At 48.2% G+C, this 26,865-nt stretch overlaps 2 protein-coding genes across 5 annotated transcripts in view; one reads left to right on the top strand and one right to left on the bottom strand.

Moving 5' to 3' along the window:
• The first annotated feature begins 228 nt into the window (after positions 1-228).
• Positions 229-17,729, top strand: DENND2D (DENN domain containing 2D). Of its 2 annotated transcripts, none has more exons than XM_033093731.1 (12): positions 229-444; positions 4,903-5,078; positions 5,918-6,030; positions 6,736-6,805; positions 7,508-7,585; positions 8,655-8,795; positions 9,967-10,115; positions 12,446-12,623; positions 15,681-15,722; positions 16,128-16,212; positions 16,556-16,795; positions 17,213-17,729. In XM_033093731.1, exons 1-12 carry the CDS (start codon positions 387-389, stop codon positions 17,287-17,289), a joined length of 1,407 nt encoding a protein of 468 aa, XP_032949622.1. In that variant the 5' UTR covers positions 229-386; the 3' UTR covers positions 17,290-17,729. The 2 variants fall into 2 exon arrangements, with proteins under 2 accessions (XP_032949622.1, XP_032949621.1); XM_033093730.1 differs by lacking the exon at positions 229-444 and adding an exon at positions 4,022-4,304.
• Positions 17,730-19,990: 2,261 nt separating this feature from the next.
• CEPT1 (choline/ethanolamine phosphotransferase 1) overlaps positions 19,991-26,865 on the bottom strand; it is a 34,519-nt gene continuing 27,644 nt past the window's right edge. For 2 of the 3 annotated variants that reach the window (XM_033093720.1, XM_033093722.1), the window contains exons 6-9: positions 22,755-22,886; positions 22,141-22,299; positions 21,493-21,618; positions 19,991-20,873 (exon numbers count right to left, since the gene is read on the bottom strand). In XM_033093720.1, coding sequence (XP_032949611.1) covers positions 20,754-20,873; positions 21,493-21,618; positions 22,141-22,299; positions 22,755-22,886 — 537 coding nt within the window. In that variant the 3' untranslated portion in view covers positions 19,991-20,753. The remainder of the gene's footprint in view (positions 20,874-21,492; positions 21,619-22,140; positions 22,300-22,754; positions 22,887-26,865) is intronic. The other variant, XM_033093721.1, reaches the window with a different exon arrangement.

The following is a 26,865-nucleotide window of genomic DNA, read 5'->3' as shown; positions in this document are numbered from 1 at the left end:
CAGGACCCACAGGACACTCCCAGCCAGTGCCACGGAGGTAGGGGGTGACTTCGAGAGGATCCTGCGCGTTTGGAGACCGTGGGGTTCGGAAAGGCAAGCTTCCTGGGGCGCCTCCGGGAGGGTGGGGGCGAGGTGGCGCCGCCCCTCCCGGACGCGCCTTGAGCGCCCTCTGTCACCTCAAGGCGCCCGCCGGGGCTGAGCAAAGAGCGGGCCCGCCCAGGTGCGCCGGGGGTTGGGCCGAGTCCGGAAGGTGCGCCGCCCCGCCCCGGGCGGGTTCCCTCTGCCACCCCCCGCGTGAAAGTGAAAGTGTCGGGCCCGCGGAGGTCGGGCATCGGGGGGCGGGGCCGGCACGGACGTGGGAGCCGGCGCCGGGTTCTGGAGGGGCCATGGATGGACTCGGCCGCCGCCTCCGAGCCAGCCTGAGACTGAAGCGTGGCCGTGGGGGTTAGTGTCGGGCCCGGGCGCGGGGCAAGAGTGCGGACACAGCGCGGAGACCGGGGCCAGGACATGAGGCTGACCGCCGCGGGGGCCGGGGAGGGCGGCGCGGAGGGTCGGGGTCCCGAGAAGTCTGCGGGGCATTCGGGAGGGCAGGGCAGGGCGCAGGTGAAGGGAGAGAGGCGCAGGTAGGGGTGGACAGGACGAGGTGGGGAGATGTCCAAGGTCAGATGAGTGGCCAGGACAGCGAGGGTGGGGGTGAGGCAGCCGGGCAAAGGAAACGTTTGTGGGGCCCCGGGGCCACGTGTACTCGCAGCCAGGAAGCTTGTGGTGCAACCGCAGTGTGCCTGGAGCGTCCTCCCGGGAGACCCTGCCTCGGCCCGGGGGTGCCCGTCGCCCCGCCCTACTCAGCCCCACCCCGCGGGGATCAACCCCCCCCCCCCCCTCCATCCCCAGCACTCGACCCTGTGGTGCAACTAGCCACAGGCCAGAAAAGCTGGTCTTCCGGACGACTTACCACCCCCACCCAAGGACATCAAGTGGCCCTGGAGAGTGTGGCCACCAGCAGAGCTGGGGTGGCGCCTGGTCAGTTGCTTCCTTAGTGTGTGAACCACCCAAGTCACGCCTCTCTTAACCCCCATCAGTGAAGTGAGAATTCGAATTCCTCCCTGTCCAGGGTTATGGGGATTACATTAGAAGTTAATATGTGTTTCTTCTCTTAGTAGGGGCACTGGGCTTTGGAAGGAAGACAATTAGGAATTCGTTCGTTTTTTAATTCATTCAACAAACATTTATTGCTACTTATCACTAGCCAGTCCTGTGGCCTCTGAGCATAACCCTCAGTTACTTTGCTCATTGGTCCCACCTTCTGATGAGAAAGGAGCCAATTGGAAAAGTAAGCAGGGGTCATTCACAGACAGCCCACCCCTTCTAACATTGGCAAGTTAAAAGATTGAGACCCCCCACCCACCCACCCACTACTGGCCCCAGAGTTGGGGAGACCTGAGGATGAGATCAGTGCTTCTTCTGCCATCACCCCTGCCCTCCACCCCCAGCCGTTGCTGTTCTCCCTAAACATGGGGTTCCAGTATTTGGTCATTCCATCCCACCAAGGCAAAGAGGTCAGAGACCTCTGGTGGGTTCAGAGGCCTTGGGCTTGTGCAGTGGCTGGAGCAGAATGCAGGTGGAGCTGGTGTCCTCTCTTCTCTGGAGAGCACTGACCTGGTCTTTCCTGGTCTCCCCCAACCCTGAGAAGTCCTTGTGAGTGGCAGGGGTTTGTTCCTGCAACTCGGAGGGGACATTCCAGTTGTTCCCACCCACCCTGGCCAACCAGGCTGATAACTGTGCCTGGAGGAGCTTCCTGGTCACTGAGGAACTGGAAGATGAGCAGCTAGTACTACCTGTCCTGAGGTCTGGCACCTGTCAGGTCAGGAGAGTGTGCCCTCCTTATAGTCCATACCTTCCGTCTGTCCTCCACCTTCCTGGAGCATTCTTACTCCGTCTTTTGCCCTTTTGGCCATAGGGCAAATGTGGGGTAGGAGGGGTGTGTGTACACACACACACACGTGTAAATCATCCTAGTGGGGAGGAGTGGTGGTGGTCCCAGGTTGACAGCAGCTGAGCTAGAAGAGGAAGAGCCAGCTTGGAGATCCAGGTTCCAGAAACTCCCCTCACCTATATTCTAGCCCCGTCTGGGACTTTCCTCAGGTGGCTGTGGGAGGAGCTTCCTGGTGGAGGAACAAGTGGAACCAGCCTGCTGGCTTCCTTAGAAAGGGTGGCTCCCTCCTCAACTAAACACTCAGGATAATCATTCCTTTCTAGGGCACTGGGGATTAAATGAGGTGACCTGTATGAAATATGTGTGTGTGATGGATGTTTTCTCTTCTGCTGATAATCCCCTTTGAAAGGCAGGAGAAAGCAATCTTTTTCTGGGTTTCTTGGGCCTCAGCTCAAATGTCTAGTAACTTAATTTTGTTTGAGTTTGTGAGTTTTGCTGTTCTCTTGGCTCTTCTGATTCAAAAGCAGGAGAAAATGGGCTGTAAATTGCAACACTAAGGATTTGGGGAAAAGGAATAATTTTCTGAGGTTCTGCAATGGCCAGTGAAAGGATTTTGGTTCTCAAAGCCCTTTGCACACAGGCGACTTCCCACATTTGTGGGCTGTTTGGTGTGTACTGCATCCAGAAGGCAGGAGCATGGCAGAGAAATCTCATAATTCCCACCCTCAACAGATTCTGTTAATAACCCTGAATTACTCTGTGCCTCAGTTTCCCCATCTGTATTAGGAAGATGCTTGTTCCTCAGACAGGAGGTGAGGATTGTGCAGCAAGCCTCTGCAGGTTGCAAATGAGCATGGTGACAGCTCCTAGTGTTCCCATCAATTACAGCATTCATCCTTAGTTACTGTGATGGGGTTCCCCCCGCCGGAGTCATGGCTGGGCCACTGAGTGCTGGCTTTTTCTAGTCTCACGAAAGTAGGATCTGAAGTGCTTAAGAGCAAGGCCGCCATCTCCTCTACTCCCGCATCCCATGTTCTTCCAGAGGGCTACTAATTCTTTGCAGGAGTGCAAATGCTGGCACCAAACTCTTTTGCCTCCTGGCTCCTCAGGCACAGCTTCATAGCCTGCTCTCTTACCCTGTGCATTTATTCACTCAAGTGAGATTCCTACCTAGTTAATTTATTGCTATTCTTTCTCTCTTCCCCAGCCTCCAGAAACAGCCTCTAGACACCACTAGAGCCCCAGGGGCCAGCTGGTCTGCTTGTAGCTTGGGCAGATCTGCTGATGTGGCTGAACAGGCAAAAAAGACTCGCAGGAGTGGGGGTGGGGTGGAGATCACCCAGATGCTTTCCGCTGCCATTGAGTGACTCTCAGGCTGCTGCAACCAGTCCCTTACTGCAGGCCAGGGAGAAGAGAATGTCTTGAGTCAGTGCTTCCTATTTGCAAAAGGGATTCTTCGCTGGAGCCCTGGAACAGGTCCCAGTGAGAGAAGTCTGTCTTAGGACATATCGCAGGGGTGAGAGATACACCCTTGTAGTTCTGCTGAACTCTCAGGACCTCTCCAGCTCAGAGACAAACTGTGCTCACTATTTCACCAGCGGGCCAGGAGGCTTTTAGGTTCGTCTTGGTTCCTAAGATTCCCTCTTGCTAGAATAATTTCTCCTTTTGGATCGTGAATGGGCCAAGTCTATTGATCTTAATCCGGGAAGGCAGAGGCACCCTGGCTATGAGGTGTGCTGGTCCTGTGCAAGTTCCAGTGTGCGGCAAGTGGCCGTGCAGGGGGTTTTTGCTGCTGTTGACCTGGTTGAGAAGTGAAAGGTCGAGCACCAAAGTTATGGGGATATAAGATTCCTGTCTTGGGACCAGGGAGGTTCCGGTACCCACAGTTTGATGCTATCGGCTGTTCTTCAGTTTCCTGAGGTTGTAAATCAACCCCTTGCATGATCTGCAGCTCAGAATTCAAAGCCCTTGGCCCAGAAGCAGCCGGGCCTTGAAGGTGTTTGTTCACGACCTTTTGTCTCACCACGCCCTGGGGCTCTTGGGAGGAGCTGAGGTCTGAGCTGCAGTGCCAGGATGCTGCCTCTGCGGGCATTCTGCCACCTTCCTGGGTCCTGTCACATCCTTCTTGCTCAACCATTGGGTACACAGGATGGAAACTGCTCTCTCCTACTTGGAAGACAGCGTCGGGCTTGGCTTCGTTGAGTTGTGGTTGGACACGGAAGCAGCAGCCCCTTTCTTGGGCTTTCTGTAGCCAGTCTGTGTTGGAGGAAAGGGCAGTGCTCCATGCCCCGCAGGCCCCAAAAGATGGAAAGACAAGTGGTAGGCGGGATGCGCAGATTGTTCCGGAAACGGCTGCCTCGGCTCCGAGCAGGTCTGCACTGGATTACCCATTTCCTTTTTTCCAGGGTGACTCTCTTCAATGCGGATGTGTCTTCCTTGAAATGCTTCTTTCTCTTCTTCCTTTTATATGTTGACCTCCACTTCGCCCCCCCATGTGACAGGCCTGGGAGGTTTCCCCTGCCGGTTCTTAGATCCCATCATGCCCTCTGTGGAGGTTGGTGTGGTCACAGCCACATGGCCCTTGCGCCTATTCTGATTTAGTGAGTACAGGCCTAGCCAGGGCATACTGTTTCAGGTACTGCCCTGGGCACCCTGTGGGTAGGCAGAGTCTCTGCGGTACCCCCGGCCGTGTGACCTCCCATGTGGCCTCCCCAGTACATTTCCTTGGCTTCCAGATAAGTGGTTTCTTTTGTCCCCTTGGCTTCCATGGTTTCACGTTCCCCAGGGCAGGCATGGAAACTGCCCAGTTGGCTCTAGTCCCGTTCCAGGACCTGAGATGCTGGACAGGCTCCAGGGACCTCCACGTTGGCAGCGTGGCCTTGAGGTGTGGAAGTTGCCTGGAGCCTCACAGAGTCCACTCAGGGCACAGATCAAAGGGATACTGAGTGGGCCCTGTGTCGTGGTTTCAGGATCTGCCCAGGACAATCCAGGGGAAGCTGAAAAGGAGCCAGAAAGGGCCCGGGAGCACTGCCTCCCCAACTTTGCTGGAGGACAGCATTTCTTTGAATACCTCCTCGTGGTTTCCTTAAAGAAAAAGCGGTCTGGGGAGGATTATGAACCCACGATCACCTACCAGTTTCCCAAGGTAAGGACTGAAGGAGGAGGCAGGAGGATGTTTGAGAGGCGGGCGGGGTGCCCTCTCCCGCTCCCCACCTTGCCAGGGCTTGAGTCTGGAGCTGCCCTGAGCTCACCGCTCCTGTTCCCTGCAGGCCCAGCCCTGGGTTCTGTTATCTCCCCCAGAATCTAGGTCTGGCTTCTTTGTGAGGAGCTGACCTAGGCTCCCTAGCTGGGAAACGAGGCTAGTTCTTCTGCCCCTTTAGGCACCTCCTCGTCCTTCCAGATTACACTGCCAGTCACCCTTCTCTGTAGAAAGCTTACGTTTCCGGAATCCCATCTCAGGGACGGGTGGGAAGCAGAGGGTGGGGCAGGCACACAGCTGGTGGCCAGGCTCAGCCTGTAGCCACAGCCATGCGTCAGGCTCCTGGTCTGCTCCTGTACTGGGTGACAGGGTGGAGATAGGACATCCTTCTCGTTAACCCTGAAGGTGCAGCAGCTGAGTTGCCGCTTCTCTTCTCTGATGTGATATCTGTCTGACGTGGTCCTCGCTGGCCGCTGGGCCGTCTCTGGTTCTTTCTGTATTCAGTGGGGCCCTGGCCCCCTTCCTGACTATGTAGATCCTCAGGACACTCAAGCTTAATCCAGATTCATGTAGACTTGGCCCAGGAAGGACTGTTTCAGCCTTGGGGGGGTTGTTCCCGCCAGACCCAGGGTGCAGTCCGTGTGCAGAGTGACAGGCAGAGGCAGCTTTGAGCCCAGGCCAGTGGAAAAGCTGATTCTCAGACGGCTTTGGGGCCTCAGTGGAAGCGTGGCAGCCCTCCGGCCCTTACCTGCACCATCCACTCGCCTCTTTTCCGTTTCTTATAGCGGGAGAACCTGCTTCGGGGCCAACAGGAGGAGGAGGAGCGGCTGCTTGATGCCATCCCCTTGTTTTGCTTCCCGGATGGGAATGAGTGGGCAACACTCCCTGGGTATCGGAGGTAACCTCGGGGCCCTGGGGCGCGCCTCTGGGACTGGGGAAGAGGAGCCCGTAGGAGCCATGGGGTTCCCGTGCACCGCCCACTTGGTGTGCATGCTGATTTCTCGCCAGCTTTCCTCCTGATGGGGAGGGATGCAGTGGATTTATTATAAACATGTTGTTGTCTGGGGGCCCTCAAGGCCACGGATCTTAGCTAACTGGGTTGACCAGTTGTCTCTGTGCAGAGAAGGGCGAGACTGTCTCCCCTGTGCTAGAAGTGACCGTTCCTGTGTTTTGACTCTGCCCCTGGCAGAAGCTGGCCTTAGAAGATGGCCCTTGGCCTCTAAGCAGGTGACATGGCGAAGTCCCTTACAGCATGAGCCCTGGAGTTGGACTGCCTGAGTTTGAATTTTGGCTTTACTACTTAGGAGTTGAATGACCTTGGATAGAGAGAGACACATGCTCTCAGCCTCAGTTTTTACCTCTTTGAAGTAGGGATGATACTGGAACCTCCTTCAAAGGGTTGTTCTGAGAATTAAGTGAGATGAGGCACGTGGGGCTTGACACCAATGTGCACTCAGTAAATGGCTGATGTTACTACTCTCGGGACTGACTGGTCAGCAGCTCCCTTTGTCCTCCTCACCCCGCTCAGCACACCCCTGATGCCGACCACCTTCCTGGTTTAGAGTCTGGTGAGCAAATGCAAATCACGTCTGCTCTTCCTCAGGGAGACCTTCTCCTTCGTCCTGACCAATGTGGATGGGAGCAGGAAGATTGGATACTGCAGGCGTCTCTTGGTCTGTGCCGCTCAGAACTGTCCCCTCCTCTCTGCAGCCCGATCGGCTCCACAGCTGGGCTTGCTCAAGCCTCAGCTGCAAAAGACCAGGCTCCCTGGCAGGGGTGGTTGTAGAGAGAGCACGGCCCCGCAGCAGCAGCCGTATTAGTGCCCTGTGCAACCCCACAAGAACGGGGCACACGCCTCTCCTCGCCCACCCAGGGGACCTCTGCTGGCCACGCTTTGGCCTTTGCTCACCCCAGCTTTCAACAGCTCCGCTCTGTGGGAGGCTCCAACCTGACCCTCTCCACCTCTCCATCCAGGCCTCGGTGCCATGGCCCCGGGAGCCTCCCCGAGCATGGACGGAGTTGTGAACAGCGGTTCTTGGCTCTCAGCGTCGTCCAAGTCACTTTCACAGTGCTCTGCTCCAGAGCCATGTCCTCATCGCTGCAGTATACTTGCCCCCTCCCCACCTTTGCCGACCGCGCATGGTATTGGTGCTGCCAGTGCACCCACCACCTCCCTCAACGCCATCTTCTTTTCACATAGGTGGCCACTCTGTCCTCCCTGCTGCTTGTCCTCTGAGCAGCAGGCCTTTCTCCATCCAGCCCACCTTTCACCAAGAGTCCCCAGTCCCAGACACCAGGCTCGGTCCCCATCAGCCCCAGCTAGGTAAAGGCTCTGGGGAGGCTGCAGCACTGAAGGAAACTCTCTGTCCCCGCAGCCCAGCGGCCCTGGCCCTCGCCTCCCCAAGGTGTACTGCATCATCAGCTGCATTGGCTGCTTCGGCTTGTTCTCCAAGGTAGGGGTGGGACCGGATTCCGCAGGGCCTGTCAGGCCTGTTTGGCTCCCAGGTTTGCCTGGCTATGTTCCCTGAGCCCTTGGTGAAGCTCCTCCCTCACAGCCGGGGTCAGCAGAGGCACATGTGGGAGCACTGAGGCAGACAGGGCTTGAGCTCGACTTGATTTTAGGGAAAAATGGGAACTGAACCTAGGGGACCGTCTCCCCTGCTGAGAGTCCACTGCTCCCCTTCCAGTCAGGTGACGAAGCAGCTGGAACAGGACAGTAGGAGGGGCCCCAGGTTAGGCATCACACGTTTCCGGTTCCCCATCTGTCAAACGTATGTAATGATCCTGCACCTTCCTGTCTCACAGGTTGGTGTGAGGCTCAAGTGAGGTGATCTGTGAGAAAGACAGAAGAGCCAAGAAACAGAGAGACAATAGTTCTACAATGTCGGACTCCCTCCGACTCCTTCCAGGGTGGAAGGGATGCTTAGGCCTCTAGGACTTGTGCCGGAGCTCACCTGAGAGCCAGTGCTTCTGGGCTGGGATCAGAGAGGAGTCCCTAAGAACCAATGGCCAGGAAAGGGCTTCAGTGTGCTCCGCCCCCAGCAGGCCTTTTGGAGGGCGAAGTCAGGCACCTCCATCAGCCTTTGCTTGGGTGATGTGTCATCAGGGCAGGGTTCCGAGGGTCGGAGGCAGGCTCTGGTCCTGGGGAGTCACCAGTGGCAGTTGGAGGCCAGAGGGGCACCCAAGCGGCCCAGCCTTCTAGGCTCCCATTCCAACCAGCACCAGTGAACATGGACCGTCATGGATGAGGGGTGTACTCTGGGAGGATTTCCTGGGGAAGGTATGTAGTTTATGTTGGTGTTAGGAGAAGGGAGGACTACGGATGGGTAGAGAGAAGATGAAAAGAAGGCTAGGAGAAAGCCAGAGATAAGCAGCAGACTGGTCTGCTAGGGAGGAGAGAGAACCAGCTGGTGGAGGGGCCTAGAAGATACCATGAGGTTGGCTGGGCCAGTGTGGGAGCCTCACACAGGGGTCTCTGCCACCCTCCCTTTAAGCATGCCCCCCGTGGTCCTTTCCATGCAGATCCTGGATGAAGTGGAGAAGAGGCATCAGATCTCCATGGCGGTCATTTACCCGTTCATGCAGGGCCTCCGAGAGGCGGCCTTCCCTGCTCCTGGGAAGACTGTCACCCTCAAGAGCTTCATCCCCGACTCGGGCACTGAGGTGGGTTAGCAAGATGGGGAAGAGCCTCCCTGGCCGGAGGGTGCAGGCCCCTGTGGTACCCTCCTCACGGCCCTTCTATTCACTGGGTTAACATACCCAGAAACTGAGCCAGGCACAGACTGGGTCTTGGCTTGAATTAATGACAGAGTTGCAAATCAAACCCAAATTTTCTGATCCTCCCAACGTGATGCTTTCAAGGACCTAGTCACTGTTCAAGCCACCAAGACTTATTTACCATAAATAAACCACATAAGCTGAGGTTCCTGGTGCTAGACTGGACTTTACTCCCAGCCCCCAAACTGCCACTTCCCCCACACCCCACCCTATTCCTCCTGTGTCTGTCCATGTCTGTACCTATGGCCTCCATGTGTCTATTTCTCATCACCCAAACCCACCCTTGAGTCCCCTCCCATGCCCCACGGAGATGCTCCTGTTTTAAGCAGACAAAGTAGCAAACAGTACATTGTTTTAAGAGTTCCAGTCTGACCCCTGGTTCTCTGGGCAATCTGTGTGTCCCTTTGAACCTTCGTTTCCCCATATAAAAACAAGGGGAGGGGCTAGGCTTTTCCACTTACTCAAAAAATAAGCATGGAATGCTTGCTCGGCACCAAGCTTTACTATTTTCTGGCTATAAAGTGGGGAATAAAATGAACGGGGTCCCTGGCCTCATGGAGCTAAAAGTCTAGTGGAGGAGACAGCTGTTCAAGAAGGAGACAGACAAATAAATACATAATTAAAAATCGTATGATTGCGATGAAAGGAGAAAAACCAGGATGCTGCCTGAGAAATGACAGAAAACACATACCGTACGAGGTGGCCAAGGAAGGCCTCTGCGACTGGAAGGAGGATGAGAACGAAGGGAACAGAGCAGTCTGGGGGAGGGCCTAACCTGTGGAGGACCTCAGGCAGGAAGGAGCGTGACACGCTCAGGGAACAGGAAGGAGGTGATGTGGTGAAGCGCAGCGTGGGAGGTGGGTGTGCTCGGTGAGGACAGCAAGGGAGGCAGCACCAGTGTTATCCCCAAGCAGAGGGAAACCACGGATGGGGAGACCCAGGATCAGGTTCACTCCTTGGGGCAGAAGGGAGTGGATGCTGGCAGATGCTGGCCAGATTCTGGGGTCCGCATGACGTTTCCGCGTGGCGACACCCTCCCCCTCTGCTTTCCCCACAGTTCATCTCACTGACACGGCCCCTGGACTCCCACCTAGAACACGTGGATTTTAGTTCTCTGTTGCACTGTCTCAGTTTCGAACAGATTCTCCAGATCTTTGCCTCTGCAGTGCTGGAGAGAAGAATCATCTTCCTGGCAGAAGGTCTCAGGTGGGTCCAGCCACTGAGCAGCTTACCTGACCCGACTGGCATCTCTGGGTTCAAGGGAACAGCCGGTGGGGCCTCCCCGGAAATCCGGCTGTAGGACCCATGCGCTCACCCTTCTGCCTCCACGTCTTGATCTGCACTAAACCTCAGAATTCCCCTCCTTCTGCCTCCAAACTTGATTTCTGTCTAAGCCTGAAGAAGGTTTCTGATTCAGCTTGAAGAAGGGCATGACATGTTCCTGGGACACACCAGTTAGGGTAGATGCAGATATGACTCTGCTCTTGAAAGGCTGAGGGCGGGGAGGAGGGCGAGAACAGGGCAGGAAGGTCTACAGTGGTACGGAGGTCAGGCCGTCATCCTCAATGGCAAACCCATCTCATCTATCCATTTATTCACTCGTTCAACAAACATTTATGCTGGGTCACCTGTTTGCCAGATGGCAAGCATCAGGAAGGTACAAACAAGAGATGGTCTTTGACCTGAGGAGATGCAGAACTCTGTACTGGTCGAAAGCAGGGGTGTTGAAATCGGCAGAATGAGCTTCAAGCCCTGTTCTTCCATCTTTAGCTCTGTGGTTCCCCTTCGGTTAGTTTCTTAACTTCTCGAAGTTATGATCTCCTCATCTGTAAAATGAAGAAAATGATTGTACCCACCTCAGAAGGCTGTGGGGAGGATTCAGTGAAATAGTTCACATTAGGCCCTTACCACCCTGCCAAGCACATACTGGTAAATGCTGGAGGTTCTTCTTTATAATAAGTTCACAGTTAAGTATATCTCTGTGTTGAGAAGAAGCAGGGTACTGTCATGTCGTGGGCTCTACCTCTTGGGGGCGTTGAGTCTGAAAAGGACATGGGGAAACGTGACAGAATGGAGAAGGAAAAAAAATATTGTAAAGCAGTGGGAGGTTGGCCTTCTATTCATGTGTGGAGCGGGAGGAAGCTGATGACCTTGGGCTGACAACCCTGGTTCTACATTTTAGGGAAGTAGAAGAAGAAGAAAAAGAGGCTAGGGATCCAAATGTTAGGCCAGAGGGTCAGGTGAATGTCATGGGTTTTAGAGGAGAGGAAGCTTGGGTAGGGAGTGGGGTCTGTGCACTGAAAGTCTTATAAAAACCAGCGACGACAGAAAGGCACTAGTTGTGGGATAACCCTTGAGGGAAGTGGGGTAATCTTTGGCTGTGGAAATAGCTCTTCCACTCTCAGCCCTGTAGGGAAATGAGAAGTTTCCGGGTAGTTGGAGCTGGGATTCTGGCCTTTCCCCCGAAGGTCAGAGCTTAGAAAGTGAAGGTGATTCCAGGAGTCAGATGGTCTGGACATGGGCGAAGGCTGGCAGGACTTACCTCTCAGGCGGTCAAGTTCTCCAGGGGGATCCCACCACTCCCCACTTCCTTCCCACCCCGAGCTTATCAGATCCCTGAAGCACCGGCAAGGAGGGGACTTCCAGGCAGCCTGGGCTAGACTCTCAATCTTTCTCAGGAAGTGATAGCTTGATACCAAGAATTGGAACAAGATTTCCACATCTGTGTTTTTATTGGCCGTGGTTTTGGGGCAACATGGAGAGATGAAGAGCCATGAAATGAAGTAGAGACTAGAGAAGACAGAAGGCGGGGTTGTGTGTGTGTGGAGGGGTGGGTGAGGAGGGGGGCCTGAGTTGCGACTTAGGCAATAATTACACAGGGGTGCCTCCCTGGAAAGGGTAGCCGGGCCACCTCTGTGGGGCTTTCCGGGTAGGAATTGCCAGGCAGAGGTTCCTGGAATGTAGGAATTTCCCAGGCTAACTCAGGCACCAACTTGGTAACTTTCAATAAACTTTCATGGCCAGAAAGAGCCATGAGCGGTAAAGACTGGGCTGGATAGACATAAGGATGAAAAACAAGGCTCCCCCTCTCTGCTGCACCCCGATGTTTATGTGTTTGTCTCCCTGGCTACGCTGTGAGTTCCTTAAACGCAGGGTCAGTGTCTCACACTTCCTGGTATCCTTAGCCCAGAGGAGCTCAGTCAGTGATGTGTTTGAGTGAAGGCATTTCTTCTTCTTCCCTCCTCTTGGAAGAGCCACTTTTATTTTTAGCCAGTAGTGAGTTGAAAAGACTAACTGGGTCAGGAGGATCAAAGAGAGGCCCCATCCTGGATGAGAGGAGGAGCCTCAGCCTCTGCTGGTCTCTGCCCCTCCCCTCCCAGCTGCGAGGAGAACACAGCTCTGTGAGCCGCATGGCCCCTGGACTTGGCGTGTGTGTGGCTGCACAGGCAGCAGTCGTAGCAGCAGCTGCTCTGAGTGCCAGGGGTGCAGGCATGGGGAGGCCTCTCTGACTCTCGTTCTCTGTGCCCTGTCCCCAGCACCCTGTCTCAGTGCATCCACGCTGCCGCTGCGCTGCTCTACCCCTTCAGCTGGGCACACACCTACATCCCCGTTGTCCCCGAGAGCCTGCTGGCCACTGTCTGCTGCCCCACTCCCTTCATGGTTGGAGTACAAATGCGTTTTCGGCAGGAAGTTCTGGAGAGCCCCATGGAAGAGGTATGGTGCAGCAGCAAGGGGGCAGAATTTGGAGCCAGATAGACCTGGATTGGGAGCCCAGCTCTGCTCCTAACAGCAGCTGTATGATTCGGGGCTTTCGCCGCTTTAGGCCTGAGCTGCTTCGTCTGTAGGATGGGGATGACAGTGTCCAGTTCCTGGGGATTCGAGGGGAAATCACCTGCCGAAAGCGCCCACCCTGGTGCCTGACACAGCTCCTTACTCCTGAAGGATTTCCCTCTGGGCTTCAGGGGCAGGACATCGCTTATTTAGGGGTCATCTGCTGTGCTAGGCCAGTTGGCCCCAATGAGTAGGCTTTGGGGTGTCCCGTCTTTCATCTGAATGGATAAGCACAACTGGTCTCTACAACACACACCCTATTGGAATTCATTCACATTCCTTGGATGTGAGCTAACTAATGTAGCCCTCCCAAAAACGATGAGTCTTGAAAGTACAGATTTTTGTAGCAAAAGTCATCTTTCTGATTAGCTCTGAGCTCAGTTGGCTGTTGGGGATACAGCCCTTTGATTTTGTCAGCTTCCTATTTCTTGGCAGTGCCCCAGACACACCAAAGGGCTCGGTGGTGAAAATGGGCATTCATAGCATAAATCTATCTTCAGTCTTGGAATAACAACTCAGAACATGTGCTCTGCTTAGAGCTTTAGTAGGAACTTTCAAGAGATAGCATGTTACTGTAATCTCAAGCGAGAAGTTACCCTGTTTCCCCGAAAATAAGACCTAGCTGTACAATCAGCTCTAATGCGTCTTTTGGAGCAAAAATTAATATAAGACCAGGTATTATATTAATTATATTAATTATATATATTATATTATATTATATTATATTATATTATATTATATTATATTATATTATATTATATTATACCTGGTCTTATAGTAAAATAAGACCGGGTCTCACATTAATTTTTGTTCCAAAAGACACATTAGAGCTGATTGTCCAGTTAGGTCTTATTTTTGGGGAAACACAGTAGTTAGGTATGTATGTCTGCCCTGATTAACCATTGACTCCCTCTGTGCAAAGGGCCAACCAAGGGGAGAGGCTAGAAGAAAACTACTAAAGAGGCATGGAACCAGCCCGAGTGGCAGTATTTCCTCCATTTACATAAGAAATACCTGAGGTCCAGAGAACTCAGTTGACATTTCCAAGGCCACACAGGCCATCATGGAACCCAGCACACAGGGAGAACCAAGGCCCTTCTTACACAGTGTTGCTGGGAAGGAAAGAAGTGTTTCCCGTTCTTGCGTCCTGGCCTTCCCAGGCCTCAGAACTGCTGAGTACACATGCCCTTTGAACGAGCCTTCGCCTTGTGACTAACTGGGACAGAGTATCAGCCCTGTGTTTAGCAATAAGACTTAAAATGTCCCAACCCCAGAAGTTATGAAACTTCCTGACACTGCAGCTCCAACTCCTCCCTCTGATGGCCAGGAGGGAAGACAGCCCAAGGCCAGCTATACTGCAGCTCCTACCATCCAAGAGGCTTGGCCTGCTTACTTCCTCAGCAGCTGCTCTGTAAAAATGGTATGGGGAGGGCCAGGGTGGTAGTCGGGGGTGCTCCCTGACTCCCCACATAAGCTCTCTGGAAGTGATTACTAGACAGACAGTAATATATCCTAATACTAGATTTTTGGGAATGACTTCGCAAGAAAATTCTTCACACACACTTACTTCCCAACCGCCCCGAACAAACAGCCTTCCCTGCATGAAGGTATCTGAGCCGATGTATACAAGTGGTTTCAGGCCTGGACTAGTTCAGCTTTTCTCCCCTGCTGATGGATAATTACAGTGCCTGCTTTTGGCACACTTTCCAGTCCCTCTCTTTCCTTTTATTTGGAAGAAGGGAGCATGAAGGGATCATTCATGCTATTGTCAAGACCAAGGGTCCAAACTGAAAGGAGGAGCCCAGTGGGCATTTCAGTGACCAACACAGGTTTTGGGGGGTTATGGCAAACTGTTGAGCACATGCCCCGTCCCCCGCCCCAACGGGGCAGCTGCACTCAGTTCCCTCTTGAGTGTTGTCCTTGAAAATGAGGACCAGCGTTAGAGTCCCCGAGTTTTCAGGAGAAGCCACAAATCCAAATTTTATGTGAAATTTTTTAATTTAAATACCAGAAACTAATTCAATTATTGAAAAATGCTCTGAGGATCAAAGAAACAGAGCTTCGGGTTGGAGTCCAACCAGCAGGATTGCCTATTTGTAACCTTTGGTCTAGACTGAAGGCCCCCCAACCAGGGAGGGAGCTGGTACTAGAACTCAGGGCCCCCCAAAGTCCAGCCCTGTGCTTGCTTGTCTCCCCTGCAGCCTGTAGACACAGGGTCTCCTCACCGTCTTTCCTTCCCTCTTCCTGTTGACCCTGGGCTCATTTCCTTCTCTCTCTGTTTCCGGCGGGAAGGCCCAAAGCTCTGAGGGAGTTTTTAGAACAGACTTCCAGGCAGTTGCACATAAAGCTGTTGCAAGCGTGAAAAGATGTCCATCCCTGTCCTAAAGTTGGCCAGACAGGGAGGGAGTTAAAGGTGAGTACAAGCAGAGGGATACAATTCTGAGGCTTGGCACACACTAGCCTTGGGAGCTGGCTCCACTGTTTGTTAGCAGTATGACCTCAAGCAACTTCTTTACACCTGTTTCCTCACCTGCAAAATAGGGATAATACCCGCCTCTATGGGACTGTTGGGAGGATTAAATAAGTGTACAAAAACACGTCGTGTGTGCCATGTACTAGTTCCCTACATAGAAGCAATTACTTTTCTCAATGTTTAATTAAGGGAGTGACCTGCTATGATTTCCCCATACGTATTCTCTCTCTCTCTCTCTCTCTCTCTCTCTCTTTCTCTCTCAACCTCCTTCCTACACCCTCAGACCCTTTCCCCAGAAAGAGAACTGAGATTTCCAAAGAGCAGAATGGTGAGAAAGGAGTGTCAGACAGGAAATGAGAATTAAAGATGCTGATTTTGTTGCTACTTGGGCTGAAAGGTATAGCCACCGGCATAAATGGAGATGGTCAATCCTCCTGAGACAAAGCCATTCTGTGTGTTTATTTCAGGTCCTGTTGGTGAATCTTTGTGAAGGGACCTTCTTAATGTCAGTGAGTATCTGGGTTCAGATCCCCTGCAGGCCACCACCAACTCAATCACTCTAGTTTCATTTTCCACTTATTTCCACAAACTTAAGTGCTTTTGTTGAGTGAGAACCCATGCTAAGAAGACCTCCCCTCTCTCAAGGAGCCACTAAAGACCAAGACACAGATGACCTCACAACAAGGCAATCAGTGTTGCTGCCTTTCGAGCAGGGGTATAAACCAGGCACCACAGAGGTAGAGAGACTTGCTAATGCTTAGAGTCAAACTGAAGGCCAAGAAACCGCTCCTGTTCCTCTCCTATTAATTTGGGGGTGAAGTGGGGGTGCAGAATGTGTGTCCTCCTCCTCTCTGCTAACACTGCCCTTCACACGTCCGCCCTGACTACTTGACCTCTGAGCTGTCCTCTCCTAGGTTGGCGACGAAAAAGACATCCTACCACCCAAGCTTCAGGATGACATCTTAGGCTCTCTCGGCCAGGGGATCAATGAGTTACAGAGTAAGTCGTAGGTCTCTCTGATCTGGGGGTTCTCCAAAGCACTTGAGGGCATCATTCCCAAACATTCCCTCCCGGAACTGAAATGAACCCGACTGAGCAGTCCTGGGCCAGTCCCAGGCGCCTAGATTCTAGGGCACGTCTGAGTGTGAGATTTTATTCTTCCTAAGCCGTGGTGGAGAGCGCACAGCCAGCCTCCCATTTTAATGAGTCAATCAGTAATTTCGAACCCTCCCCGACCCCCTTTCCTGGAGCTTTCAGTCTGTAGTGGCCGCCACTCGGAGGTAAGAGTGGGTAGTTTCATCTTCGGCTACCCTCTGAGATGACCTCTATATGTCCCCTGCAGCTTCCGAACAAATCAACGAGCATGTTTCAGGCCCTTTTGTGCAGTTCTTTGTCAAGACGGTGGGTCACTATGCTTCCTACATCAAGCGGGAAGCCAGCGGGCAAGGCCGCTTCCAAGAACGGGCCTTCTGCAAGGCTCTGACCTCCAAGACCAAGCGCAGGTTCGTGAAGAAATTTGTGAAGACACAGCTCTTCTCCCTTTTCATCCAGGAAGCTGAGAAGAGCAAGAACCCTCCTGCAGGTAAGCCGTCGCAGCCCCTAACATCAAGCCCAGAGGGGGGCTACTGCCCCCAAGTCAGGTGTGGCCAGCCCTCACCCCTCAGATGAGGAGGGAAGGAAAGAGCATTTCCCTGCAGAGGCCCACACAAGAGCTGTGATCGAATCAGGGAGTTGGAAAGAAAGAACCTGAAGCCTAAGAAAATGCCCCCTGGGCTTCATAGAAGCTGCTCTATTTATGAGCCAGCAGGCCTCCTTCGGGGCCACACTGAAGACTTGGATCTCCAGGGGTCTGTGAGGGCCAGGGAATCCCCGGGGAAGGAATGTGGGGGGTGTAGCAGGGGAGCATGGGGAGCAGAGGATATTTCTCATCCTTCTCCGAGTTCATCACAGTCGGCCTGGCCAAATGAGGTGCCTCTAACACCTGTCTCTGAACGCACAGGCTATTTCCAACGGAAAATACTTGAATATGAGGAACAGAAGAAACAGAAGAAATCAAGGGAAAAGACTGTGAAATAAGCTGAGGTGAATGGAGTGACTAGACCTACAGGCCAGTTTTGGACTTTGTCCCCTGCCAGCACGGTAGGATCAGTGAAGCGCTGAGCCCCCGGAACCCACAGCTGCCCTCCAAGTCTTGGTAACCAGGTCTTGCTTCGAGCTGGTGTCTTGAGTTTGGGGTCCCTGGAATCAGCTTTCCCGAGACTTTAGAAGGCTCCATCCTCTGTGCTCCGAGCTGGGCTCAAAGCTGCATTTCCTGCAGAGGTGACACAGAGCAGGGAATAGTAGCACAGGCGTTGTAGAGACTTACAAGTTGCTGTACCTGCCCTGTCCCGGGAACCGTGATTATTATATCAAGTCCTCCACGGCGAGAGCAGGTGTGGCCCAAAGGCGCAGGCTCTCCACATAACACAGGTCTGTGGACATGTGAGGATAAGAATAAAAACGAAATTCTTCTTGTTTATGTGTGTCTTTGGCTTCCACTATGGGCGGAGAACAAGGCAATGGGTGGGAGAATAAACTGGAATAAAGGGCCTGGTCCTAGTGGCCCAGAACTCGGGCTGTGTGGAGTGGCCGCACTCTAGGGGTCAGCACGCCACTTCTAACAGGAAGGATAAAGGATACTGTACAAACAGCAACACTGGGGACAAGGCAGTGCTTGCTGGCTCTAGCCAGGTGTGCTTTCCAGAATCCTCGGAGGAAAGGCTGCTAGCCAGAAGGAAACATTTGCAGTCTAGGGTAACTGGAGGGTAGGAATTTAAGTGAACAGAAGCCAGGGAAGAACACTACCTTGCTTCCATAAATAGGTCTGTCTACCTGTCATTTCCAGTTTGGAACCTTCGGTTGTAGACATCCTACTTCCCACTGTTATTTTGGGAAGCCCTGTCCAAGTCTTTGGCTCAAGGTGGAGCGATCCCTGCATTGACATTTTTCCCTTTGAGGAAAGAGAGTTATCATCTTAACGAGTCCAAAGGAATTTGCTTAGTGGTCACCGAGTCCTGCTTCCCTCTCCAGACAGCTTCTGGAGTTTACACACTGAAAGGGACGGAAGCTTGGAGGAATATCTTGTCTTTCAAAAATTCCATCTTAACGTGTGAGTGTGGCCCTCAGAGGCCCCTGAATTCTATACAAAGAACACAGATGTTTTAGGAGGTGGAGCAAGGGGGTCAAGGTTACCCAACTGAATTAAAGCCACTGCAATTTGATTTTGGGGGTAGAGGCCTACCTACTGCACGTGGCAGATGTTCCACTGTCGACACGGTACCCCTAATTACACTGCAGCTCTTCACAGCTTCTTAAGAGTCACTGCATCTTTCTAGGTAGTTCATAGCAGTGTTTTCTAAAGCTAGTTGTACCTCAAAACGTTTTAGAACGAGGACCAGAATCCTGGGAAGCTTAGGAAAATAGTGTGAGGCCCCACCCCAAACCTACCACCTCATGTCTAGAGCTAGAGACTGGGAACCTGTATTTTTAAAGCTTCTTAAGGTGATTTTGATACCGAACCAGGTATATGATCACAAGAAGAATCACGGCCAGCTGGGATTTACTGTAAATGTACCTTTAATATGGTGCTGATGGTATCTAGAGCGAAGGATGGACACACCAAATAGCTGCGCGTTTTCCAGGTTCCATTTGTGCTGAAAAAGATTCTAGCATCTTGGCTTATAGCTTTTGCCCACTAACACCTAGTGTGGGGTAGGAGAGAACACTGGACCAGGACTCAAAAGATCTGGATTCTAGTCCCCATTCAGAAAAGTAGCAACTGTGTGACATTATATGCTACCCAGCCTCTCTAGACCTCAATTTCCACTGTAAGTAGTAACCATCTGCTGTGTCTATTGTAATAATCACATAAAACAGTACATGTCTTTGTGTCAAATAGCCTACTCCTTCATTCTTTGTCCTAGCTTTCAAACTTGATCTGCCCTAGCATTTTCCTGTACACACTTCTCCACTTACCCCAGATCCTGGAGAAGTTGCTAGCAAGCAAAGGTAATGAGAGATTTCCCCTCCTGCTATAGTCTAGTAAAGAACAAAAGGTTTCACTGTCAATGCTAAACCAGATCACATGGGACTGATGGAACCCCAAGTGCAAGAAAGAGTTCTGGCTGCCAGGTAAGGCAATATAGCTACTGTTTATCCATGATTCTGGAAACGGCATAAACAAAAACTAGTAACAAGATACCTCATTTTAGCCAACAGTCTAAGCATTTTCTGCCGTCTCCCTCTTCTGGGGAGCAACTGAACTATCTATATACAATGAAAACAGATCTGGTTTATAGTTACTGAGGACACTGGGTTCTCATTTCAAACTGTAGTGCAGTAAGTCTTCACCGAGCATCATCAATAGCTTCTGCAGCTTTAAGCAACATGATGTAGAAGGAAACCAATTTTACCCGGGCTAACTGATATAAACAAGAGTTAAGTTCCTACGGCATCTTGTCAACGTTATAATGAAATAACTTGAATGAAATATTATCCAAGGACCTGCTGTATAGACATTGAGTAGCCAGAAAAGGAGAGTACAGACTTTCAATAATTTGCCAGAAAGGCCCAGCCTTCTCTTACTGAAAACTGGGGGAAGGGTTGGAAATTCCTAAAAGACTCATCTCAAGGGTGATGACTACAACAAAAAAAGTAATCAAGAGGGAAAATGAACGTAGCTTTCCTGTGTTTTAAGTTAAACAGTTGATATAAAATAGAAAGGTCAAAGGATACATAACAGCTGACCGAATTTTCTTATTTATTAAAGAACAAATAAATGTTGCTTAAAGTTTTAAAAATGACACTAAAACTTAGTTTATCGTTCCACTGAATAAAACTGAGAAAAAGGCTGGCTTTCAGATCATATATTTATTTAAAAAAATAAAATGAATCGACAAAATTACCACATTATTCTGCATGCTAACAGGATTTCCCCAGTCCGTGAGAGATACCATTTCTTGAGCAATAAAAAAATGACTTCCTCAACAATGTAAAGATAGAAAGCCTTTCAATTCAAATTCAAGGTGTTTATCACTAGTTCCACCTCATAAGCTAGGGGGATACATCTGTGTCACAAGCTGAGCTCCTTAGTAAAGAAAGCTTGAGAGGACACTAAACAAGGATGTTACTGAAAGATGATGATTTGTTAAAATTATAAAGCAACCATCTTTTGGCCTGTAAATATTCGACATTAGAAATCTCCACCATTGGGGATCTGCTCCCCACGACAATTTTATTCTGGATGAATCCAGGATCATTACAAACACGTGGCATTTTTTTCCCTGCATGCTTTCTTGGGCCAAACCCTGTATGACAACATGTACAATTTATAGGAAATTCCCATTCTCACAGAGGACAGTGTTACCAACAACAAAGAATAAAAGTTATACAACATTGATTATGATAAATTATATTTGTTCTTGTCCGCCCCATTCTCCTTAATATGTTCCGATTCTTTTCTGCAGAAAACATGAGTTTCCTCCATAACACCAATTATGTCATTAATGATGATTAGAATGAGCTGTAGAGACCTTGATTCTGAAGACATGTATGTGCAGGTGAGACGCAATCTGATTGCAGACACTAACACAGTAGCGAATCAAATCAAAGAAAGAGAAGACCTGGAAAGAAAAGAGACCATTAGATTCTCAGGACCTGCGAAGGTATCTCTAAGCTTCCTGCAAGTGAAGGGGAGTTACTTCTGACTTTCTCCTCTTCAGATTCACCCCCAAGCCCATAACTCAATATCCTCATTAAGTTTTCTTTTATATCAAGGATCAACAAAGTCTTTCTTAGAGACACAGTAAATAGTTTAGGCTTTGTGGACCACACTATCTTTGTCACAACTGCTCGACTCTGCCAGTGTAGCATGAAAGCAGCCACAGCCAAACGTAAATGAATGGCCATGGCTACCTTCCAATAAAACTTTATTTACAAAAACAGGCCACTGGATCACAGAGTGCAGTTCACCAACTCCAACTTTACAGTCAGAAATATGGAATTTATAAGCCCTGATGCAGGCAGAACTAATCACACACACACACACACACACACACACACACACACACACACACAGTCTCAAAGACAACGCCACATGGAACTGTCACAAAGTCCCATAAATGTGGTTTTCTGACGTTCCAAATTATTACCATTATATGATCTATCTCTCAGGACTGGCCCACTGAAACAACAAAATAAGCAGCCTTCACATCATAAAATAGGACGCAGTACAATACTTACCAGTGCAATCCAAAGCACAATATACTCATCAACAAAGCTGTTAAAATACTGGTCCAGAAACAAAAGTGCTGGGCCTATGAATGCTGTGTCATGCAAATGCATTTCACTTTTAGTCATGTGTGCCACCTGTGAATAAAAGAGAATCAACGATATACGCATTTCACTATTAGAGCAATTGAGAGCTACGTAGTAAATAAGTATTGTGCTCAAACAGCAAATTTCAAGAATTTTTTTTCAGCAGTATCTGTCGAATTTCCCAAACTAAAACCCCGACAACATGAAGTGTGTGAGAGAGCTATTACACCAAAGGGATATACCATATCAACAAAGTGCCCCAAAAGATGCTTTTCACAAGGTGCCTAATTTGAGTGTATAGAATGAGACGGAAGAATGAAGACAAACGAAGTAACCAAATTAAACTGTGGATAGAGAGAGTTATAGAGGTTCCTGGGGCTTCTGATAATCTCATATTGTAACTTCACAGAAGAGTAAAAACAGCTCCCAGGTTGATGTCAAGACACTTTGATTGGAGGACAGTAAACTTGACAACTGCGTAGGGAGGTATGGAATGAAAACTATGGCCACAAAACCAAAATAAGTAAAAAAAAAAAAAAAAAAAAAAAAAAAAGGCCCAACTTTCATGCTTACCACAAGCTTATTGGTGATTTTAGCAGATACAAAACCAAACGTCAGTATATAAAGACAGGGATGCTTTTCAAAAAGCTGGACTGCTGATTTCTTGTAGATCATTACAGCTAATGCAATCACTGATCCAATATGGAGAAAAGGAGAAAGGACACTTGTTCCCTGTACAAAGGGAAGAGAGGAATTAATGATACTCAACACTGAACAGAGACTGCGTGGGTCTGCTGTAACACACATCAAACTCAAACTTAAGAACCTCATGGTGCCGCACAGCCAGCAGTTTCTAACAGGACACCAGAACAGCTACTGAAAAGCAGTGGCTTGGATGGGTTAGGCACAGACCGAGGATTTCACTTTTAAAAGGCCAGGCTTCTTTTACAAAGCAGGTCATACTTTAAAAAAAAAAAAAAAGTGTAAAAAAGTATGTGTGTATCACAAAAATAAACATGCATACATAAGCATATAAATGTATGCATGTATAAATAAAACTGAAGTTTTGGATATTATTTTTTTAAGACTAAGGAGAAACTCCAAGTTAAGTGATTTTAAACAATTCAAATGAAAAACAAAACAACCACAAAACCAAGTCCTAGCGTAAACAATCACTGGATACTTACTGCTATCGTTGATCCATTTTTTCCAACACCACCTGTGAAGATTACACGGAAGTAATTCGTACAGGAAAATATGGTCCCTGCTACAGTACAAAGTGCAGGAAAAATTTTCACTTGAATATTCAGCACTGGAATCTTTAATAGGTAGAGAGAAAGAACAATTAAAATATACACAAATTGAAATAAGAAACCAGAACAGTCAAATATTTGATTCATATTCTGGTATGTTCTCCATTCCCTCCAGTGTAATACAGAAATTAATGGAAGCTTTTCTCCTTTCCATTATAAGCAATATAACAAGTCTCAAAAAATAAGGCTATATAGAATTAATCTCACTCTGACATCAATCCTTAAAAAAATAACTGATCCAACTTTATTAATTTGTGTCATAAGCTAAGTGAGGTTCACCTAACACATCCCAGAAGTGGCAACAGTGAACCAGGCTATAATGTCTGGCATTTTTCTAAAAGACGTGTGTTTTGCCTTTTTTCTTGGCGCATTTTTTTAACTCTACCTCTACATGTGTAATTCATTACTAACTGTTACGAGAGAGAAAGTGTGGAGCATAAATAAAAGACTAAAAATATTTGCATCTAGATTGAAAGAAATCTGTAATGAATGGAAGAAAAAGTTCTACTCAGAAGAGTTCCCAACTCCAAATTGTTAAGATACAGGCAGCTAATAAAGGCAGAGGGCAACTAAGAAGGTATTCACAGGCAGGGGAAAAAACAACTTACACACATCCTAGCAGGAACAGACAACTCTACAATTGTGTATCCAAATTTTTAATATAGACATGTACTTTCCAGGAGAAGTAAATAATCTATGTTTATAGTATACTGAAAATGAGTGATTTACCTAAAATAATGGGGACTGAAATCATCTTACAAGCACAAATCCATCATTTAAAACGAAATACACTTGACTTAAATTTTTAAAACCATTAAGATTCTCTCCCTTTTTACGCCTCTCTTTTAGCTTTTCTGAAGTCTCAAATTTTGACCCATATGGATTGAAAAGAAAGCAACAGTAAAATGATAAGAGTTTTATAATGACTATAAAGAAACAAATGACTATAGTAACAGGATTCTAAAAGCTCACAAAGGTTTAATAGGCAATAAACTCTTACAATGAAAACATTTTAATTAGGACTTTATACTTTATAGGGCTGCCATCTGCCTACACTTTAAAATCAAATAGGAAATATGCAATTTCCCATTTTTTATATGTATAAAACCCCAGTAAAATTGGTAGAGAAATAAATCTTAATGTTCAGATACTCTATTTCTTCAAAATTCGCAACAACTCTACACAACTCTATGATCTCTTGCAAAACTGCAGCTGTGAAAAAAAACTGAAATCAACTGGTCAAATTTCAAGTTTTACTGTAGCAGTGTTTAATTTTCTAAAATGAAATAGGTCAATTTAAAAATCAAGCTCAGAACGTTATGAAGCATCCTCAATTGTTGTCTTCCTTCCCTAATTGATCTTCAAGCCCTAGAGACCTAATCAAAACTTTTCAATAAAAGAGAAAATCAATACCATGGTTGCTTTGAACTCCAAGAGATTTTTCTGCTGTAGCTCAGAAAACTAGAAATATTACAATCTAAATCTGATGCACCTGGCTAAAATTCAATATGCTGGTTGGTTTCCTTTTCCTTCCAGAGACAAAAGACCAGTCTGACAAAGAGGGAAATACTACACTCCCTTAGATTACAAAAGAAGCAAAGCATGAATCCATTACAGGGGCATGCCTGTATTCAGGCCAGGGTACGGCCTGAAGGAGTGCCAACTCTGGTGCAGTAATCTGTGCCATAACTAAACTGAATAGTATCAGGAGTGTATTTAAAATCTGGAAGATGCTTTAGGATCATGGAAATTGTTGCCCTTTGAAAGAAGAGAGAATAAACAGAAACAGAAAAAAGCCAGGCAAATCAGTAGACAGCTTGGACCACAAAGGAAGCAAGCAAGTACAGACTCCGAAGCAAAGCATCATATTCTTAGGACCCTCTTAACTTGTCATATGATACCTACATATACCAAAACACAAGCTCCTGAGTGTAGAATTTTGTTTGATTTTTATATTCTCTCTAGAGCTCTGCAGATTGTAGGTGCTCGATACATACTTATTAAATAAAGATCTCCCTTTCTCTTACTCTCTGTAGAATTATTGTTTTGAGAGAGTGTAAAGACACATCTTGCCCCCCACATTAAGAAGGAAAAAGGTAGTTAGCTACTAGAAGACCTGAGGTAAAGGGAAACCTGGGATCAAAGGAATCCCAAGCCTCACCAGGTGATCCCTTAAAAATCAGCACCAACTGCCCACTTATTAAAAGCACTTAAAAGTGTTGCCATGTTCACCTCACCCCCAAGACAAGGAGGATGGGCACATGTGTCTTTCTCAATCTTTCTCTTTCTGTCCTCCTGGAACTCGTCCCAGGCGGCCAGAGCACATCCATCCACCCTACAGAAATAGTCAGAAAGCTGTATGAAAACACCTTCATCTCAGGCCTACGCAGAAGTCTTTGGGAGGACTAAGAGCTCCCTTGGGTTATGGTTCCTGCCCTACAGACAGGGGAAAACCCTCTGGATTCATGCCAGGAAATTATGCATCCTAATAATATTGATATAATTTTTTAAAGGTTTTTAAAAGGTTAGAAATGGAAAAAAGACTCACTCCTCCGATTTACCAGATTTTAAATGACCCATGTTTTGGTTTAATAGTTTGAGTTAATGCAGAATATCAGTTACTAAACTGTTAGACTAGTTTTCTTCTGGGCATAGTAAAATGTTTTCATAGACTTTTCAACAGAAACAGAAAGCATCATTTTGAAGTCAGACACTTCATTCCAAAGAATGTGGGAATATGCCTATTTGTTTTTGACAGTAAGTGAATTCTGTTAAAATACAACGTAACAATAATTACAGTGTTTACCAAATGTTTAAGAAAAATCACCATATCTGAAGTATTTAAGTAAGAGCACTTCTTAAGTCTTAGTTTAAGAATGAAACACAAATAAATTACATTACCTAGTAAGCCTCAGTTCTACCTGACAAATAAGTTTAATACACATTTATCGATATGATAGAAGATAGTTCCAAGACATTCCAAAAGGATATATTCTTTTGGAGAAGCATACACAAAAATGTATTGTTTTGTTTCCTGCAATATGTAAACCATGCCACTGACTTTTGTGCATGAAAATCATTTCTTTTGTTAAAAAAAAGTAAACAAAAAACAAAACAAAAAATACCCAGCCAAACCAACAAACACTAACTATAACCTTTGGTAAACACCCATTTCTTTGGGGGCGGCGGGGTGGAATCAGCAGGAAATAGGTAATCCACATATGCAGTAGATAAATCACTTACCTTTGCAAGGTAGCTGATCTTCTGGAATCAGCTTTATGAAGACATTTGGAATGTTTTTGTTTGTTTTTATCATAAATTTGCTTTCTAAATATCAGTAAAAGCTTTTTTAATGAGAATTTGGAAAGCAATTTCCACTTTATGCCTTCAGCTTCAAAAGAGATGAAAACTTCTGGGCCCTAAATAAATATCTTCTCTCCATTTTGGCACACAAATAAGTGGCAGCACTACATGTAGTAATCTCTCCTGAATTAACATATTACAATTCAAAACAGCACATTCAGCAATAAACCCATAGGTCCAAAAGAAAAAAAAAAAGAAATAACAGTGTTCTGAGGTCAAGGTCAGTTTTGGGAATCTATTAGGGATTGCTCAAAGAACACAGAATATTTCTCTAAGCCTCCAAATGGCACCAGGGATGACAAGTCCTTCCCTTTTAAGGATGGTAACAGTAGGACCAGTGATGCTAAGAAGACAGGGGCCCAGGAATCTGTTTCCCTGCTGCAGCCTCACCTCACTGAACCCGGATTTGCACTGCTGGGTCCGGGAACTGGACCTGAGAATTCCTTTTTAAACATGCAATTAAAAAGGATAATTATATTATCTTAATAATCAATAAAGACAGGACAAAACACTTGATCCTTTTAAAAGGAAAAAAAAAGTTTCCCCTGTTATGTACATATCCAGATTGTGTGTATAAATCCTAATAAAGAAAAGGCAACAAGTGAAGCAAATTTACTACCAG

This window comes from Rhinolophus ferrumequinum, chromosome 22 (assembly GCF_004115265.2).
Source record: "Rhinolophus ferrumequinum isolate MPI-CBG mRhiFer1 chromosome 22, mRhiFer1_v1.p, whole genome shotgun sequence".
Taxonomy (NCBI): Eukaryota; Metazoa; Chordata; class Mammalia; order Chiroptera; family Rhinolophidae; genus Rhinolophus; species Rhinolophus ferrumequinum.
The sequence above is the reverse complement of the archived record's forward strand: the minus strand, read 5'-3'. Positions and strand labels throughout refer to the sequence as shown.

What these genes read in the sequence shown, in the direction of transcription:
- DENND2D (XM_033093730.1), top strand. Translation starts at nt 4,217, where the DNA reads ATGCCCCGCAGGCCCCAAAAGATGGAAAGACAAGTGGTAGGCGGGATG. An exon ending in GATACTGCAGGCGTCTCTTG is followed by an intron (nt 6,806 to 7,507) that starts GTCTGTGCCGCT and finishes CTGTCCCCGCAG; the next exon opens with CCCAGCGGCCCTGGCCCTCG. An exon ending in TGGAGAGCCCCATGGAAGAG is followed by an intron (nt 12,624 to 15,680) that starts GTATGGTGCAGC and finishes TGTTTATTTCAG; the next exon opens with GTCCTGTTGGTGAATCTTTG.